The 20,915-nt window shown below is 40.3% G+C and overlaps 1 protein-coding gene across 5 annotated transcripts in view; it reads left to right on the top strand.

Annotated features, from left to right (window-relative positions):
• ARHGEF9 (Cdc42 guanine nucleotide exchange factor 9) overlaps positions 1–20,915 on the top strand; it is a gene marked incomplete at both ends in the record, with an annotated part of 219,229 nt that overhangs the window by 163,477 nt on the left and 34,837 nt on the right. For 4 of the 5 annotated variants that reach the window (XM_079910060.1, XM_079910058.1, XM_079910056.1 and 1 more), the window contains one exon: positions 13,710–13,841. The exons of the other annotated variant lie outside the window; for it this stretch is intronic. In XM_079910060.1, the coding sequence (XP_079766186.1) occupies positions 13,710–13,841 (132 nt within the window). The remainder of the gene's footprint in view (positions 1–13,709; positions 13,842–20,915) is intronic. 5 annotated transcript variants of the gene reach the window in all.

The raw sequence follows: 20,915 nt of genomic DNA, 5'->3' as shown, positions 1-20,915 counted from the left end.
AAAAATTCCTTGTGGTTAACTTTTCAGACTCTGAGGTCACTGTGCAACTGACCAGCTTTAGAAGGTTTGCCCTCTATGAAGCATTTTCTTTAGCAAGGCCTGATGGGTACATTTCAGAGGCCAGGACCAAAGTTTCGATCAAGTGTGCCATATCTAGTCTTAAATATTTCTAAAATGTCAGAGTCAGTAGGTCTTTTAGGGAACTCCCCAAAGAACATCTCTGGCCATGTTTATGCACATGTGTGTGCGCACACACACGTGCACACATGCAAACCTTGTAATGATGGTGGAAGTCTGAGAAGCCTATTCCTGACTGAGGCCAAACAGCAAGTCAATGACAAAACTAAAACTTGAATCTAGTCTCCAGATTCCCTGGGGGATGTTCTTTACACTGCTGCACCACATACTCTTCCAGCCTTCTGCTTCCTACAGCCCAGTTGCTTCCCTTTATGATATTGCAGGGACTTGTTTCTGCAGTAAAGTGTCCATATCTAAGCAAGAGAGTAAGACTGCCTTGGGGGGAAGTCCAACTCCCAGTAAGGCTAAAGGTAGATGAGTGCTGGGGAGCCTCCCACAGAAAGCAATAGGATATGTCCATTCCATGGCTGGTTGGCTATTGGCTTGGGTGGCTCAACCTCACTGATTCCCTGGTATAGGTTTTTTCTATGTTCCACCTACCCAAGCAGTTGGACATTCAGAAAGAAGTCCTGCCAGCTTGGTGGGTGCAGCTGTGGACAAGCCTTGCAAATCAAGAAAATGAAGCAGTGCTTTGCTCTCTCTGCCACTCACTTGCCTCCTCCACATGTTTGAATAAACAGGGTGGGTATCAAAAGCATCTACATAATAATTTCAGTTTGATTTGTCAAATGAAAAAGAAGAGTCAGGAGACCTTCAAGATGGCGGAGGAGTAAGACATGGAGATCACCTTCCTCCCCACAAATACATTTGAAATACATCTACATGTGAAACAACTCCTACTGAATGTTAGCAGAAGACCTCAGACTTCCCAAAAGTAAAGAAATTCCCCACGTACCTGGGTAGGGCAGAAGAAAACAGAAAAAAACAGAGACAAAAGAATAGGGATGGGACCGACACCTCTGGGAGGGAGGAGTGAAGGAGGAAAAGTTTTCACATACTAGGAAACTCCTTTACTGGTGGAGACGGGGTGTGGCGGGGGAAGCTTTGGAGCCATGGAGGAGAGCACAGCAGCAAGGGTGCAGAGAGCAAAGTGGAGAGATTCCCACACAGAGGATCAGTGCCAACCAGCACGCACCAGCCTGAGAGACTTGTCTGCTCACCAGCCAGGGCGGGTGGGGGCTGGGAGCTGAGGCTATGGATTCGGAGGTCGGATCCCAGGGAGAGGACTGGTGTTGGCTGCATGAACACAGCCTGAAGGGGGCTAGTGCGGCACAGCTAGCCAGGAGGGAGTCCAGGAAAATGTCTGGAACTGCCTAAGAGGCTAGAGACCATTGTTTCAGGGTGCACGAGGAGAGAGGATTCAGAGCACTGCCTAAACAAACTCCAGCGCTGCGTGCAAGCCACGCCTATCAGCATGGACACCAGAGATGAGCATGAAATGCTAAGGCTGCTGATGCAGCCACCAAGAAGCCTGTGTGCAAGCACCAGTCACTATCCACACAATCCCTCCCAGGAGACTGTGCAGCCCACCACTGCCAGGGTCCCGTGATCCAGGGACAACATCCACGGGAGAAAACATGGCATGCCTCAGGCTGTTGCAATGTCACACCAGCCTCTGCCGCTGCAGACTCACGCTGCATTTCATACCCCTCCCTCTCCCGCTGGGCTGAGTGAGCCAGAGCCTTCTAATCAACTGCTACTTTAGCCCCTTCCTGTCTGAGCGAAGAACAGATGCCCTCAGGCGACATACAGGCAGAGGCAGGGCCAAATTAAAAGCTGAACCCCAGGAGCTGTGCAAACAAAGAAGAGAAAGGGAATTTTCTCCCAGCGGCCTCAGGAGCAGTGGATTAAATCTCGACAATCATCTTAATGTACCCTGCATACACAGAATACCTGAATAGACAACGAATCAGCCCGAAATTGAAGTGCCGGACTTTGGGAGTAACTGCAAACTTGGGGTTCACTTCCTACATCTAATTTGTGTCTGGTTTTACGTTTATCTTAGTTTAGTATTAAAAGTTTATTATCAGTGGTAGATTCATTTATTGATTTGGTTTCTCTCTTCTTTTTTTATATATATATAAATATCTATATTTTTTTTCTTTTTCTCCTTTTCTGAGTGTGTATGTGTATGCTTCTTTGTGTGATTTTGTGTGTATAGCTTTGCTTTTACCATTTTCCCCAGGGTTTGGTCTCTCCATTTTTTAAATAATTTTTATATTATTTTAATTTTAATAATTTTTAAATTTTTATAATTTTTAAATTTTTTATTTTAGTAATTTTATTTTATTTTTCCCTTTTTTCTCTTTTATTTCCTTCTTCTTTCCTTCCTTCCTTCCTTTCTTTCTTTCTTTCTTTCTTTCTTTCTTTCTCTCTACCTTTTCTTCTAGATGTGTGGCTGAAACAGTCTAGGTACTCCAGCCACATGTCAGTCCTGTACCTCCGAGTAGAGAGAGCTGAGTTTAGGACATTGGTCCACCAGAGACCTCCTAGCTCCACATAATATCAAACAGCAAAAGCTCTCCCATAGATCTCCATCTCAATGCTAAGACCCAGCTCCACTCAATGACCAGCAAGCTACAGTGCTGGACAACCTATGCCAAAAAACTAGCAAGACAGGAACACAACCCCACCCAATAGCAAAGAGGCTGCCTAATATCATGCAAATGTCAAAACACCGCAAAACCCACCACTGGACATGGTCCCGCCCACCAAAAGACAAGATCCAGTCTCATCCACCAGAACACAGGTGCCAGACCCTTACCAGGAAGCCGAAACAACCCACTGAACCAACCTTAACCACTGGGCACAGACAACAAAAACAGTGGGAACTACGAACCTCCAGCCTGCAAAAAGGAGACCCCAAACACAGTAAGTTAAGCAAAATGAAAACACAGGGAAAAACACAGCAGACAAAGGAGCAAGGTAAAAACCCACCACACCAAACAAATGAAGAGGAAATAGGCAACCTAGCTGAAAAAGAATTCATCATAATGATAGTAAAGATGATCCAAAATCTTGAAAAAGGAATGGAGAAAATACAAGAAACATTTAACAAGAACCTAGAAGAACTGAAGAGCAAACAATGATGAGAAACACAATAAACGAAATAAAAATATTCTCTAGAAGGAATCAGTAGCAGAATAACTGAGGCAGAAGAATGGATAAATGATGTGGAAGGTGAAAGAGTGGAAATAACTACTGCAGAGCAGAATAAAGAAAAAAGAATGAAAAGAACTGAGGACAGTCTCAGAGACCTCTGGGACAACATTACCGCACCAACATTCAAATTATAGGGGTCACAGAAGAAGAAGAGAAAAAGAACAGGACTAAGAAAATTTTTGAAGAGATTATAGTTGAAAACTTCCCTAATATGGGAAAGGAAATAGTCAATCAAGTCCAGGAAGCACATAGAGTCCAATACAGGATAAATTCAAGGAAAAACATGCCAACACACATATTAATCAAACTATCAAAAATTAAATACAGGGAAAAATATTAAAAGCAGCAAGGCAAAAGCAACAAATAACATACAAGGGAATCCCCATAAAGTTAACAGCTGATCTTTCAGCAGAAACTCTGCAAGCCAGAAGGGAGTGGCAGGACATATTTAAAGTGATGAAAGGGAAAAACCTACAACCAAGATTACACAGCAAGGATATCACTCAGATTTGAAGGAGAAATTAAAAACTTTACAGACAAGCAAAACTTAAGAGAATTCAGAACAAGCAAACTGGATTTACAACAAATGCTGAAGGAAATTCTCTATGCAGGAAACACAGGAGAAGGGAAAAATATACAATAACGAACCCCAAACAATTAGGAAAATGTTATTAGGAACATACATATCGATAACTACCTTAAATGTAAATGCATTAAATGTTCCAAACACAACACATAGACTGGCTGAATGGATACAAAAATAAGACCCGTATATACGCTGTCTACAAGAGACCCACATCAGACCTAGGGACTCATACAGACAATAAGTGAGGGGATGGAAAAAAATATTCCATGTAAATGGAAATCAAAAGAAAGCTGGAGTAGTAATTCTCATATCAGACAAAATAGACTTTAAAATAAAGACTATTACAAGAGACAAAGAAGGACACTACATAATGATCATTGGATCATTCCAAAAAGAATGTATAACAACTGTAAATATTGATGCACCCAACATAGGAGCACCTCAATACATAAGGCAAATGCTAACAGCCATAAAACCGGAAATCGACAGTAACACAATCATAGTAGGGGACTTTAACACCCCACTTTCACCAACGGACATATCATCCAAAATGAAAATTAATAGGGAAACACAAACTTTAAATGATATTCTAAACAAGACAGACTTAACTGATATTTATAGGACATTCCAATGAAAAACAACAGAATACAGTTTCTTATCAAGAGCTCATGGAACATTCTCCAGGATAGATCATATCTTGGGTCACAAATCAACCCTTGATAAGTTAAGAAAATTGAAATTGCATCAAGTATCTTTTCCAACCACAATGCTATGAGATTAGATATCAATTACAGGGAAAAAAACCTATAAAAACTACAAACACATGGAGGCTAAACAATACACTACTAAATAACCAAGAGATCACTGAAGAAATCAAAGACAATATCAAAAAATACCTAGAAACAGATGACAATGAAAACACAATGACCCAAAACTCTTGGGATGCAGCAAAAGCAGTTCTAAGAGGGAAGTTTATAGCAATACAATCCTACCTCAAGAAACAAGAATCATCTCAAATAAACAACCTAACCTTACACAAAAAGCAATTAGAGAAAGAAAAACAAAAAAATAACCCAAAGATAGCAGAAGTAAAGAAATCATAAAGATTAGGTCAGAAATAAATGAAGAAGAAATGAAGGAAATGATAGCAAATATCAGTAAAATTAAAAGCTTGTTCTTTCAGAAGATAAACAAAATTGATAATCAATTAGCCAGACTCATCAAGAAGAAAAGGTAGAAGACTCAAATCAACAGAATTACAAATGAAAAAGGAGAAGTAACAGCTGGCATTGCAGAAATGCAAAGGATCATGAGAGATTACTGCAGGCCACTAAATGCCAATAAAGTGGACAACCAGGAAGATATGGAAAATTCCTTAGACAAGTGCAACCTTCTGAGGCTGAACCAGGAAGAAATTGAAAATATAAGCAGACCAATCACGAGCACTAAAATTGAGATGGTGAATAAAAATCTTCCAACAAACAAAAGCCCAGGAACAGATGGCTTCACAGGCAAATTTGATCAAACATTTAGAGAACAGCTAAAACCTATCCTTTTCAAATTCTTCCAAAGTATAGAAGATGGAGGAACACTCCCAAAGTCACCCTGATACCAAAACCAGACAAAGATGTCACAAAGAATAAAAATTCAGGCCAATATCACTGATGAATATATATGCAAAAATTCTCAACAAAATACTAGCAAGCAGAATCCAACAGCACATTAAAAAGTTCATACACCATGATCAAGTGGGCATTACCCCAGGAATGCAAGGATTCTTCAATATACACAAATCAATCAATGTGATAAACTGTATTAACAATTTGAAGGAGAAAAACCATATGATCATCTCAATAGATGCAGAAAAAGCTTTTCACAAAATTCAACACCCATTTATGATAAAAAACCTTCCAGAAAGTAGGCATATAGGGAAGTTACCTCAACATAATAAAGGCCATATATGACAAACCCACAGCCAACATAGTTCTCAATGGTGAAACACTGAAACCATTTCCTGTAAGATCAGGAACAAGAGAAAGTTTTCCACTCTCACCACTGTTATTCAACATAGTTTTGGAAGTTTTAGCCACAGCAATCAGAAGAAAAACAAATAAAAGGAATTCAAATCGGAAAAGAAGAAGTAAAACTGTCACTGTTTGCAGATGACATGATACTATACATAGAGAATCCTAAAGATGCTACCAGAAAACTACTAGAGCTAATCAATGAACTTGGTAAAGTAGCAGGATACAAAATTAATGCACAGAAATCTCTTGCATTCCTATACACTATGATGAAAAATCTGAAAGATAAATTGAGGAAACACTCCCACTTACCATAGTACCAAAAATAATAAATACCTGGGAATAAACCTACCTAAGGAGACAGAAGACATGTATGCAGAAAACTATAAGACACTGATGAAAGAAATTAAAGATGATACAAACAGTTGGAGAGATGTACAATGTTCTTGGATTGGAAGAATCAATACTGTGAAAATGACTACTACCCAAAGCAATCTACAGATTCAATGCAATCCCTATGAAACTACCAGTGGCACTTTTCACAGAAGTAGGACAAAAAAAATCTCACTTTGTATGGAAACACAAAAGACCCTGAATAGCCAAAGCAATCTTGAGAAAGAAAAACGAAGCTGGAGGAATCAGGCTCCTTGACTTCAGACAATACTACAAAGGTACACTAATCAAGACAGCACAGTACTGGCACAGAAACAGAAATATAGTTCAATAGAACAGAATAGAAAGCCAGAGGTAAACCCATGCACCTATGGTCACCTTATTTTTGATAAAGGAGGCAGGAATATACAATGGAGAAAAGACAGCCTCTTCAATAGTGGTGCTGGGAAAACTGGACAGCTACATGTAAAAGAATGAAATTACAGCACTCCCTAACACCATACACAAAAATAAACTCAAAATGGATTAAAGACCTAAATATAAGAGCAGACACTATAAAATTCTTAGAGGAAAACATAGGCAGAACACTCTATGACATAAATCACAGCAAGATCCTTTTTGAGCCACCTCCTACAGAAATGGAAATAAAAAAATAAATAAACAAATGGGACCTAGTGAAACTTAAAAGCTTTTGCACATCAAAGGATACCATAAACAAGAGGAAAAGACAACCCTCAGAATGGGAGAAAATATTTGCAAATGAAGCAACTGACAAAGAATTAACCTCCAAAATTTACAAGCAGCACATGCAGCTCAACATCAAAAAAACAAACAACCCTATCCAAGAATAGGCAGAAGACCTAAATAGACATTTCTGCAAAGAAGATATACAGATTGCCAACAAACATATGAAAGAATGCTCAACATCACTAATCATTACAGAAATGCAAATCAAAACTACAATGAGGTATCACCTCACACCAGTCAGAATGGCCATCATCAAAAAATCTACAAACAATAAATGCTGGAGAGGGTGTGGAGAAAAGGGAACCCTCTTGCACTGTTGGTGGGAATGTAAATTGATACAGCCACTATGGATAACAGTATGGAGGTTCCTTAAAAAACTAAGAAGAGAACTGCCTTATGATACAGCAATCCCACTACTGGGCATGTACCCTAAGAAAACCATAATTCCAAAAGAGTCATGTACCACAATGTTCATTGCAGCTCTATTTACAATAGCCAGGACATGGAAGCAACCTAAGTGTCCATCAACAGATGAATGGATAAAGAAGATGTGGTACATATATACAATGGAATATTACTCAGCCATAAAAAGAAATGAAATTGAGTTATTTGTAGTGAGGTGGATGGACCTAGAGTCTGTCATACAGAGTGAAGTAACTCAGAAAGAGAAAAACAAATACTGTATGCTAGCACATATGTATGGAAACCAAAAATAAGAAGAAAAGTTGTTCTGACGAACCTAGGGACAGGTCAGGAATAAAGACGCAGATGTAGAAAATGGACTGAGGACACGGGAAGGGGGATGGGTAAGCTGGGACGAAGTGAGAGAGTGGCATTTACATATATACACTACCAAATATAAAGTAGATTGTTAGTGGGAAGTGGCCACATGGCACAGGGAGATCAGCTCGGTGCTTTGTGACCACCTAGAGGGGTCGGATAGGGAGAGTGGGAGCCAGACGCAAGAGGGAGGAGATATGGGGATATATATATATATATATATATATATATATATATATATATATATATATATATGTATGTATTGCTAATTCACTTTGTTATACAGCAGAAACTAACACACCATTGTAAAGGACTTATACTCCAATAAAGATGTTTAAAAACATAAATTAATTTAAAGAAAAAACAAGAATCATAGAAGAAACCTTCACAACTTAATCTCCCTTGAAAAGGAATTATGAAAGAGGGTGGAGAGTTAGTACCACACCGGCAATTGGTGCCTGCTCAGTAAATCAGAGCATTTTGCTAGAGAGCAGGAGACCTTGTACTGTAACCACACGTTACCGGCCCTCAGTTTATTCAATGAACATTTTGGATTTATTTGCCCACCTCCAGTTTCCATCCTTGCTCCCTGCCAGCCTATGTGTACTAGAGTTCATGGAGTCCCCCATGCTCTGCCCTACCCCCTAGGGCTTCTAAAAAAATCAGTGGATGAGTGAAAGTACCACCTATACCTCTAAATAATAATAAGTGCCTTCAATCAGCTTAGGGGAGCATCAGGAAGAAGAACATGTTCTCACGAATTGCAGTTTCTAGGAAATTTCTAATTTCTCTGATGCTGATGTTTGTTTATGCTCTCACATTGCTACCCTTCACATGCATTAGATCCACTTGAAGGTAAGGGGAAGGAACATATCCCTGACAGCTTATTTTGCTTTTTTCCATTCTTTAATTGTTCTTTATTTTTTATTTTTGCAAGATTTTTTAAAACAAATTTATTGGAGTATAATTGCTTTACAATGGTGTGTTAGTTTCTGTGTATAACAAAGTGAATCAGCTCTATGAATACGTATATCCACATATCCCCACCCTCTTTTGCCTCCCTACCGCCCTCTCTATCCCTCGCTTCAAGGTGGTCACAAAGCACCGAGCTGATCTCCCTGTACGATGCAGCTGCTTTCCACTAGCTATCTATTTTACATTTGGGAGTGTATATATGTTAGTGCTACTGTCTCACTTTGTCCCAGCTTACTCTTCCCCCTCCCTATGTCCTCAAGTCCATTCTCTACATCTGCTTCTGTATTCCTGTCCTGCCCGTAGGTTCATCAGAACCATTTTGGGTTTTTTTAGATTCCATATATATGTGTTAGCATATGGAATTTATTTTTCTCTTTCTGACTTACTTCACTCTGTATGACAGACTCTAGGTCCATCCACCTCACTACAAATAATTCAATTTCATTTCTTCTTATAGCTGAGTAATATTGCATTGTATATATGTGCCACATCTTCTTCATCCATTCTTCATCTGTTGATGGACACTTAGGTTGCTTCCATTTCTTGGCTATTGTAAATATTGCTGCAATGAACATTGTGGTACATGACTCTTTTGGAATTATGGTTTTCTCAGGGTATATGCCCAGTAGGGGGATTGCTGTGTCATATGGTAGTTCTATTTTTAGTTTTATAAGGAACCGGCATACTGTTCTCCATAGTGGCTATATCAATTTACATTCCCACCAACAGTGCAAGAGGGTTCCCTTTTCTCCACACCCTCTCCAGCATTTATTGTTTGTAGATTTTTTGATGATGGCCATTCTGACTGGTGTGAGGTGATACCTTATTGTAGTTTTGATTTGCATTTCTGTAATGATTAGTGATGTTGAGTATTCTTTCATGTGTTTGTTGGCAATCTGTATATCTTCTTTGGAGAAATGTCTCTTTAGGTCTTCTGCCCATTTTTGAATTGGGTTGTTTGTTTTTTTGTTATTGAGCTGCATGTGCTGCTTGTAAATTTTGGAGGTTAATTCTTTGTCAGTTGCTTCATTTGCAAATATTTTCTCCCATTCTGAGGGTTGTCTTTTCCTCTTGTTTATGGTATCCTTTGATGTGCAAAAGCTTTTAAGTTTCATTAGGTCCCATTTGTTTATTTTTATTTCCATTTCTGTAGGAGGTGGCTCAAAAAGGATCTTGCTGTGATTTATGTCATAGAGTGTTCTGCCTATGTTTTCCTCTAAGAGTTTGATAGTTTCTGGCCTTACATTTAGGTCTTTAATCCATTTTGAGTTTATTGTTGTGTATGGTGTTAGGAAGTGTTCTAATTTCATTCTTTTACATGTAGCTGTAACCCTGACAGCTTCTTTTATATCTTTTTTTTTTTCTGGAGATTTTTACCAGGATCCCAAGTTTGCAGCTCATATTTGAGAACTTGATTGTGTGTTGTTGTGATTTCCTCCTCATAGCACCCTTCCCCCATAGCCTGGTTGTATAATACTCAATAGCATGTTCCAGTTTACCATTGGACGTTTGAATCCAAAGAAGTTGGAGAAAACACAAAAGCCCAACGTGATGACAGCAGCAAAAACATCTTTTTAAAGCTAAATGACTTGATGAGGCATACTCTTTGGACCAGGAGATCAAATGTGGAGGGATAGATTTGTTATTTCCCTGCTTTCCTCCTAGCAGGCAGAATTGAATATAAACTCTGAGAAGGGTAGCATTTCCTTTGTCCTCTCCCTTGATGTGCTCAGGGCACAACCCTACATCAGATAATCAGCCTATAATTAGAATGAGGTGCTGGGCATTGGGATATTGAAATGAATGAGATGTAGCCTTGACTATCCAGTGAGGGCAAGTATGTTCCAGGCAGAGAAAACAGTGTGAGCAAAATTCTGGAAGAATGGAAGAGAACAGAAGGCATGTGGAGGAGTGGGAGGTGGGAAGAGATTGCACTTGAGGGGTCAAGGCAAAGAACTGTGTAGTGCAGTGGGGCAGAGAGGGCAAAGTCTGATTGCTCTAAACTCTGAGAGGTCCCTCTACCTTACATGAGCTTATTTCATGTTCTCAAGCAGCCATGTGATTTGAGTCAAACAGGAACCTTTGAATTAGCCCCATTGTCTAAATGAGGAAACAGATTGTGATTAAGCTACTTCTGAAGGAAATGAGTTGACGGCAGCACTGGGCCCAGAACTGAAGTCTTTGAGGTTCTTACCTTAGAAATTTCCAAAGCAGCTGCTTTTTCCATTAAGGGATCATTATTTTGCTGTGGTTTGATGGTTTAGAGCATGGACTTTTGAGCGACTCTCTCTTGGATTCTGCCACTTTCGGCATATTACTTCCAATTTCTCTGACACTGGTTTGGGGACAAATAGCACTACATCCCTTATTGGGTTGTATTAATAGGAATATGTGGCACAGGATTTAGGGTACACAGTAATAATCAAGGTAATAACTATCACTATATGGAGCTTACAGTGTGATGTGTACTTTTGTAAACACTTTATATATGTTAACTTATATAATCCTTACCACAGCCAAATGAGGTTGGTAATGTTATCATCATTTTAAAGATGAGGAAACTGAGGAACAGAGAAGATGAGTTAACTGACAACAATCACCTTGGTGAGCATAGAGGTGTATTTTTTCAAGTTTTTTTTTTTTCTTGGTAGAGTGGCATCAAGTGGCATTTTATGGCAAGTACTTAAAACAGAATTGATAGAATTGGGTTGCTCCTAGCTGGTGCAGTGTGTAGACCAGATGCCACTGAGTAGTCCTCCTGGTCTGATCATTCTCAGCTTAGCAAGTTGTGCCTTTAAAAGTCATACTGGCCATCTTTGTATAGCATTGGCCCCTTTTATAGCGTTCTTTCACTTCATACATATTCAAAATGGACTATAGTACATCTTCCTGGCCTGCCTCAAGGTGGGGCATGGCCAACTGGTACCATGTTCAGCTTCCCATCCCTCCAACAGGAAAACCTTGCATGACCCCCACACTCTGAGGGATTCTTCTCCTAGCACTGGGCCTCCAGAAGTTCTGTGCTAGTATGTGGGCCCCTCAAGGAGGAGTGTTTACCAAAGTTCCAGGGAACCCCTGAGGTGTAGTCTGGAGTCACACTAGTATCTCTGAGCTTTCTTTTTTTTTTTTAACATCTTTATCGGAGTATAATTGCTTTACAGTGGTGTGTTAGTTTCTGCTTTATAACAAAGTGAATCAGCTATACATATACATATGTCCCCATATCTCCTCCCTCTTGCATCTCCCTCCCACCCTCCCTATCCCACCCCTCTAGGTGGTCATAAAGCACCAAGCTGATCTCCCTGTGCTATGTGACTGCTTCCCACTAGCTATTTTACATTTGGTAGAGTATATATGTCCATGCCACTCTCTCACTTCATCCCAGCTTACCCTTCCCCCTCCCTGTGTCCTCAAGTTGAGCTTTCTTTTTGAGGTTGTATTATTAGAAAATATTTCCATTGAGCTCCCCTTTTTCTTTCCATCCCTTAGACTGAAAAAAAAGTGATATGCTCAAGAATACAATTTCCTGATACCCTTCTCTTTGGGCCACTGCCCTGCCTAGACTGTTTACCTCTGATTGTTTCTGGGGAGATGCGGGAACCCCCATCTCTAAAGTTGACTTGAAGCTTTTCAGTACAAGGCTGAGACCTTAGCATTAGAGTATCAGTGCTAAGACCTTAGAGATCATCCTCACATACCTCATTTAACAGCTGGAAAACTGAGACCCAGAGAGAGGAAGGGACTGACTCTCCAGTGACTTTTTGGCCTAGAGACAGTATAACATAGTGGCAAAAGTGAACACACTCTCTGGAGCTGCAGACTTGTGGTTGGATTGTGGATCTTTGGCTAACTAGCTGGGTGACTGTGGCTGATCACTTGACTTCTTTGTACCTCAGACTATAAAGATGACAGCAAGACTATCTACCTCCCAGGGCTACTGTGATGCTCAGAAGAGACAGAGTGAAAGTATGTAGCACAATGTCTGATCCCTGTAGTTGCTCGATAAGTATTAATTCTCCTGAGTCAGGGGGCCACTTCTTTTTGTCCCCATGGTTTGCCTTGCATTCCATGAGTTCTGAGCATACCTATATTAGACTCCTTTGCTGACATGTAAGCTCCTCGATAACAGGGCAAAGTCTGGCTTGGCATCTGACATAGACCCCCACATATCAGAGTTCCCATAAATAAGAGGCCCTTGGAAACTCTGTAGAATAGAATTAGCTAGATGTTCGGTGTTTTTGGTGTGTGTGTCTGATTCTACATAGCAAGAAATATAAGCAAGTTATTCAGGCTTTCTGGATAACAGACCAAGGTGATGAAATTTCCTGTTTAATCAGTGATTTTAATGAACTGAGAAAGGAAGGAAAAACAATTTTGAGAGGGTGAATGGATTCTCTTTCTCTCCTTCAAACATCATCTCCTTCTTGTCCTTCCCTGTCTTGTTTTACTTGTCTGGGAAGCAGAGAGACTTCTAGCACCTGCTCAGGCTTTACTCTTCAGGTACAAGAAAGAGACTAAAAGTCTAGAACTAGGATGAAAGATTGGGGCAGAAAGAGAGATTTAGAGAAAAAGAAAGAGGGAGAATAAGAGAGAGAGAGACAGATAGACAGACACCTCATGGCAGCTGGTGCCTCTAGGGCCAGAGAGCAACTGGCAAAGAAGGACTATAGCAGTCCTGGGTAGTGGGGCTCATTTGGCCTCAGGGTAAACAAGAGTATGGGTCTTTATAGCTCATGGAGCCTTTCAGAGATTCCCAGAGGTCCCTCCCTCCATCCTTTCTTCCTCACCGGGCCCTTTCTGTCCTCCTCCTGTCCCAGCCTATGCCGAGCTCTAGGTGCCTCCAGGCAAGTGAAGGGGCCATCCCTCCTGCCTGGCTGCCTCTCACTATCACATGTCCTTCCCAGGGCGAGGACATCCTAGACAGGAGCTCGGAGCTGATCTACACTGGGGAGATGGCGTGGATCTACCAGCCCTACGGCCGCAACCAGCAACGGGTCTTCTTCCTGTTTGACCACCAGATGGTCCTCTGCAAGAAGGTAACCCCACCCCTTTCTTCCCTGAGGGATATGGGCACCCCAGGGGGCACCACACCCTTCCTCTCCATCATCCCCAGTTCCCAACAAAGTGGGCTAACCCTGCTGGGCAAAAACAAGACAATATATTGGCAGCAATTCCATATCAGGATCACTGGTATGGCATGAATATCACAAGCAGGGCTGGCTTATGGGCAGTGAAATTCTGAAATTGGTAAAGTTTGTGTTGGTATCTTTTATACACTTTTCCCTCCTGCCCTTCATGGCGATCTTTCTCACTCTTTTCGACCCAGAGCTGATAGCCTGCTGATTTGCACCAGTTGTGAAAAATATTGAAATATTTCTATCCCAGTTGGTGAATAAGTGGCTTCCCTGAGCACCTCCCCTCATTTCTACTCTAATGGCTTTGACCATCTGGCCCCTTACTGCCCTAGGAACCAACAAGGGACCTCCTACTTTACTCTTACAGGTAAGGTGCCTTACCTTTGTGATACAGGAATTTTCCCTGTTCCCCTACCCATTTCCTATACAAGTTGTGTCACATCCCTATAACTCTCAGCTGTGCTCTTCTTTACCCTCCCTTCTCTGTAATCCATTTGAGAAAAGGTCTTGCTCTTGTGATTAACTCAGCATGAGTGTTTGTTTCTTGGTATCTTCTCCTTGGCAGGCAGGAGGATGGCATATGTTCTCAGCCTGATTCCTCCTGATGGGATACTGTTTCCTCCACCTCCTCCCTTAGGATAGGGAGTTCAGATCACTTTTAGTTCCAGGGACTGGCTGGGGAGAATTTGGGACCAGGGAAAATAAAAGAGGAGGGGAAAACCAAAGAATGCTTAAAGTGACTTTTTATTTATTTATTTATTTTGCGGTATGCGGGCCTCTCACTGTCGTGGCCTCTCCTGTTGCGGAGCACAGGCTCCGGACGCGCAGGCTCAGCGGCCATGGATCACAGGCCCAGCCGCTCCGCAGCATGTGGGATCTTCCCGGACCAGGGCACGAATGCGCGTCCCCGCATCTGCAGGCGGACTCCCAACCACTGCGCCACCAGGGAAGCCCTAAAGTGACTTTTTAAATTCACCATCCTACCCTTGGCTCTTTCTCCATAAGCCATCCCCTTTGTTCTCTTCCTTACCAAGTAGCAAATACCTCTGAAAGGGAATACTAAATCATGAAGCACCAGGTTAAACACTGCCATCTTTTCCAGCGTGGAACAGGAACCACACATTTGTTTTTAAGCCCCCTGTTCTCTGTGTATACCACATCTTGCATTAAATCTCTGGCTATTTGCCTTTGACAGTGGATTGAGGGAACAAATTGAGTTTCAAGTCAAACTGCCTCAATATTTGAGAATAAGCTTTAAGTGCCAGCTCTAGAACTGATAGCACACTAGTTAATGGAGAAAATTACTGCCTTGGTCTGGACCTGGCCCTGGAAGAGAGAACTTTTATGAATCTGGAAATTGGCCAAACACCCAGCCTTCTTATTATCTACCCCCAACTCTTCCTTAGACGTCCATCAAATCAGGAGGCAGGATTTTTGAGGGTTAACTTATGTAGCCAAGGAAATTCTCGGCATATCAGTCATGTCACCAATAGGCGTGTGCTCATTCTTCCCACTGAGCCATGCTTACACTCAGAACAACCAGTTGTAGAGAGACACAGAAAAGAGATTAGGAAGCTGGTTTATTTTAGCGTTGCCCACCACTCACACCCTGTTAATTTAAGCATCTGTCAGCCAAGGCTGAGATTACTTTAAGGAAAATGTGAAACTCAGCTCCGCAAAGTAGTAGCTATAGGAGACACGGCCAGGAGCCAGAACACAAAATAGTGAGGCAAAGGCTAGAAATAAAGGGAAGAAACAACATGGACAGTGAGCTAATTTTAGGAGCCAGGGGACAGCAGAAAACTAAAATGGAATGAGAGTCAGCTCCAGGCCAGCTAGTAGAAGCCAGTGATTAAGGAGAAACCAGAAGCCAAGCCAGCCAAGCGGGCAGGGTGTAGCAGGCAAAAAGGATGACAAAAACAAGAGAAACCTTGAAGCTAGCATAGCTTTCTTCCAATGGGAGCCTTCTTGTTCTAGCAAGAACCATGGCCTCCCCTTCCAGAAAAAAGCTATCCATATACCTGGGCCTTCTTGACTCTGGTTTCTCAGAGCATGAGAAGCTACAGTTTGATTTTTCAAAGCCTATTAAAACTAAATCTGATGTTTGTGTTGAGGCTATGGTTGAGGATTTCTATTTGGTACCTGCAATAGGCCTTTCTATTCAGCAATAGGGAGTAAATTTTTTTTTTTTTGGTACGCGGGCCTCCCACTGTTGTGACCTCTCCCATTGCAGAGCACAGGTTCTGGACGCGCAGGCTCAGCGGCCATTGCTCACCGTCCTAGCCGCTCCGCGGCATGTGGGATTTTCCTGGACCGGGGCACGAACCCGTGTCCCCTGCATCGACAGGTGGACTCTCAACCACCAGGGAAGCCCTGGGAGTAAACGTTTGAGAAATGACCATGGCACCAAAATAAGGTATAGAAAGAGACAAGGTCTTTGGTCTGCTGGATGGTTGAGGGACCTCTTGCCATTGCTATAAAAGCCTTTCCTCTTGAGGTAGAGCTGGAAGAAATGGATAAATCTTCCTGGATATGAAGAATCCTTTGGCAAAGGAAATCTACAGAGGAAAAGGGCCAGGACTAGAGCTGGGCGAGTAAGACACTCACCTCAGGCACAGAGTTAAAAAGGAGGCTCCAAAGCACAGTAATCCTTTTTACAGGGAAGAAAGGGGACAAGAAAGCTACGTAATCAAATGTGGCTGCATAAAGCTTTCTGATGAGTTCATATATAAAAAGGAGGACAAAACATGGGCCTGTAGCAAGTGGATATTCATATGTAATATTTTATATGTATAGGATATTTAATAGGAGTGACAAAGATTAGTTTCATGAATCTTACAATGAGTCAAAGTTAGTTTTTAAAGATTCTAAGACAATATCAATGATTTAAAAAGATCTTTTCAAAAAAAAGAAGAAAAAAGAAGTGATAGTCTGTAGTCTGGCAACTCTCTTCAAGGGACAAATAATTTACTATTAACACAGGAACTTAAAACCTCTCTGTCAAGGGAAAAAAGACTGTAGTCTGGCAACTCCCTTCTAGGGACAAATAATTTACTATTAACACAGGAACTTAAAACCTCTGTCAAGGGAAAAAGAGCATAAACCTGTTGAGGGGGAATTTAAACCTAAGGTATCTGAGGTTGTAAGAAAGCACTTCAGTGCTCTGAATTCATTCTTTCATGCTATAATTATTGAACCCCTGCTCTGTGCCAGTCAGCTCTGCCTTCTTAGAGCTTGTAGACTAATGGAATTTAAGTGTAATGTAATTTAAAAATACATACATCACTGGGCAATGAAATAATACTCAGATGTCCTCAGCAGAATTGCTGTAGGTAAACTCAACGGAGTAATGAGTTACAGGAGATCTATGACAACACTATAGATGGGAAAATGTACCAGTTTTCAAAATATAAAAGATTCTAGGAAATACAGATTGACAATAAAATAATAATGAATCAACATTTACTGTGCACCTCTATGATTCTGTTCTAAGGCCTTTACATTCATTAACTCAATTTAATCCTTACAACAAACCCATGACGTAGGTACTATTATTTTTCCCATTTTAAATATATGTAAAGTGAGGTACAGAGAAGTTATATAATTTGCCCAAGGTGATATTATGTCTAGTGAGCAATGGAGCCAGGAATTGCATCCAGGCAAGCTGACTCCAAATTCTTCATTAGTAACCTCTATGTCATTATTGTCATTGAGCTTGTCAGAATTCTATAATAGATACTTTTTAACATCTTTATTGGAGTATAAATGCTTTACAATGGTGTGTCAGTTTCTGCTGTATAACAAAGTGAATCAGCTATATGTATACATATATCCCCATATGGCCTCCCTCTTGTGTCTGCCTCCCACCCTCCCTATCCCACCCTTCTAGGGGGACACAAAACACCAAGCTGATCTCCCTGTGCAATGCAGCTGCTTCCCACTAGCTATCTATTTTACATTTGGTAATGTATATATGTCAATGCTACTCCCTCACTTCGTCCCAACTTACCTTTCCCACTCCCTGTGTCCTTAATTCCATTCTCTATGTCTGCGTCTTTATTCCTGTCCTGCCCCTAAGTTCTTCAGAACCGAATTTTTTTTTTTATTCCACATATATGTGTTAGCCTACGGTATTTGTTTGCCTCTTTCTGACTTACTTCACTCTGTATGACAGTCTCTAAGTCCATCCACCTCACCGCAAATAACTCGATTTTGTTTCTTTCTATTGCTGAGTAATATGCCATTGTATATATGTGCCACATCTTCTTTATCCATTCATCTGTCGATGGACACTTACGTTGCTTCCATGTCCGGGCTATTGTAAATAGTGCGACAATGAGAATTGTACTACATGACCCTTTTTGAATTATGGTTTTCTCAGAGTATATGCCCAGTAGTGGGATAGCTGGGTCATATGGTAGTAATATTTTCAGTTTTTTAAGGAACCTCCATACTGTTCTCCATAGTGGTTGTATCAATTTACATTGCCACAAACAGTGCAAGAGGGTTGCCTTTTCTCCACACCCTCTCTAGCATTTATTGTTTGTAGATTTTTTGATGATGGCCATTCTGACGGGTGTGAGGTGATATCTCACTGTACTTTTGATTTGCATTTCTCTAACGATTAGTGATGTTGAGCATCCTTTCATATGTTTGTTGGCAATCTGTATATCTTCTTTGGAGAAATGTCTAGTTAGGTCTTCTGCCCATTTTTGGATTGGGTTGTTTTTTGATATTGAGATGCATGAGTAGCTTGTATATTTTGGAGGTTAATCCTTTGTCAGTTGCTTCATTTGCAAATATTTTCTCCCATTCTGAGGGTTGTCTTTTCATGTTGTTTATGGTTTCCTTTGCTGTGCAAAGCTTTTAAGATTCATTAGGTCCCATTTGTTTATTTTTATTTCTATTTCTCAAGGAGGTGGGTCAAAAAGGATGTTGCTGTGATTTATGTCATAGAGTGTTCTGCCTATGTTTTCCTCTAAGTGTTTTATAGTGTCTGCTCTTACATTTAGGTCTTTAATCCATTTAGTGTTTATTTTTGTGCATGGTGTTAGGGAGTGTTCGAATTTCATTATTTTATATGTAGCTGTCCAGTTTTCCCAGCACGACTTATTGAAGAGGCTGTCTTTTCTCCATTGTATATTCTTGCCTCCTTTATCAAATGTGAGGTGACCATATGTGCGTGGGTTTATCTCTGGGATTTCTATCCTGTTTCATTGATCTATCTTTCTGTTTTTGTGCCAGTACCATACTGTCTTGATTACTGTAGCTTTGTAGTATAGTCTGAAGCCAGGGAGCCTGATTCTTCCAGCACTGTTTTTCTTTCTCAAGATTGCTTTGGCTATTCGGGGTCTTTTGTGTTTCCATACAAATTGAGAAATTTTTTGTTCCAGTTCTGTGAAAAATGCCATAGGTTGTTTGATAGGGATTGCATTGAATCTGTAGATTGCTTTGGGTAGTATAGTCGTTTTCACAATTTTGATTCTTCCAATCCAAGAACACGGTATATCTCTCCATCTGTTTGTATCATCTTTAATTTATTTCATCAGTGTCTTATAGTTTTCTTCATACATGTCTTTTGTCTCCTTAGTTAGGCTTATTCCTAGGTATTTTATTCGTTTTGTTGCAGTGGGAAATGAGAGTGTTTCCTTATTTTCTCTTTCAGATTTTTCATCATTAGTGTCTAGGAATGCAAGTGATTACTGTGCATATATATTGTATCCTGCTACTTTACTAAATTCATTGACTAGCTCTAGTAGTTTTCTGGTAGCATCTTTAGGATTCTCTATGTATAGTGTCATGTCATGTGCAAACAGTGACAGTTTTAGTTCTTCTTTTTCCGATTTGGATTCCTTTTATTTCTTTTTTTTCACTGATTGCTGTGGCTAAAACTTCCAATACTGTGTTGCATAATAGTGGTGAGAGTGGGCAACCTTGTCTTGTTCCTGATCTTAGTGGAAATGGTTTCAGTTTTTTACCATTGAGAATGATGCTGGCTGTAGGTTTTTCATATATGGCCTTTATATGTTGAGGTAAGTTCCCTTTATGCCTACTTTCTGGAGTGTTTTTATCTTAAATGGGTGTTGAAATTTCTGAAAAGCTTTTTCTGCATGTATTGAGATGATCATATGGTTTTTATCCTTCAGTTCTTTAATATTGTGTATCACATTGATTGATCTGCATATATTGAAGAATCCTTGCATTCGTGAGATGAACCCCATTGATCATGGTGTATGGTCCCTTTAATGTGCTCTTGGATTCTGTTTGCTTGTGTTTTGTTGAGGATTTTTTTCTTGTTTCTTGAGGTAGGATTATATTGCTATAAACTTCCCTCTTCAGACTGCTTTTGCTGCATCCCAAAGGTTTTGGGTCATCATGTTTTCATTGTCATTTTTTTCTAAGTATTTTTTGATTTCCTCTTTGATTTCTTCAGTGATCTCTTGGTTATTTAGTAGTGTATTGTTTAGCCTCCATGTGTTTATATTTTTTACAGATTTTTTCCTGTAATTAATATCTAGTCTCATAGCATTGTTGTTGGAAAAGATACTTGATACGGTTTCAATATTCTGAAATTTATCAAGGCTTGATTTGTGACCCACGGTATGATCTATCCTGGAGAATATTCCACGAGCACTTGAGAAGAAAGTGTGTTTTGTTGTTTTTGGATGGAATGTCCTATAAATATAATTTAAGTCCATCTTGTTTAATGTATCATTTAAAGCTGTGTTTCCTTATTTATTTTCATTTTGCATGATCTGACCATTGGTGAAAGTGGGGTGTTAAAGTCCCCCACTATAACTGTGTTACTGTCGGTTTCCATTTTTAAGGCTGTTAGCATTTGCCTTATGTATTGAGGTGCTCCTATATTTGCTGCTTATGTATTTACAATTGCTATATCTTCTTCTTGGATTAATACCTTGATCATTATGTAGTGTCCTTGTTTCTTGTAATAGTCTTTATTTTAAAGTCTATTTT

The sequence above is a fragment of the Stenella coeruleoalba genome (assembly GCF_951394435.1).
Source record: "Stenella coeruleoalba genome assembly, chromosome: X".
Lineage (NCBI taxonomy): Eukaryota > Metazoa > Chordata > Mammalia > Artiodactyla > Delphinidae > Stenella > Stenella coeruleoalba.
The sequence above is the reverse complement of the archived record's forward strand: the minus strand, read 5'-3'. Positions and strand labels throughout refer to the sequence as shown.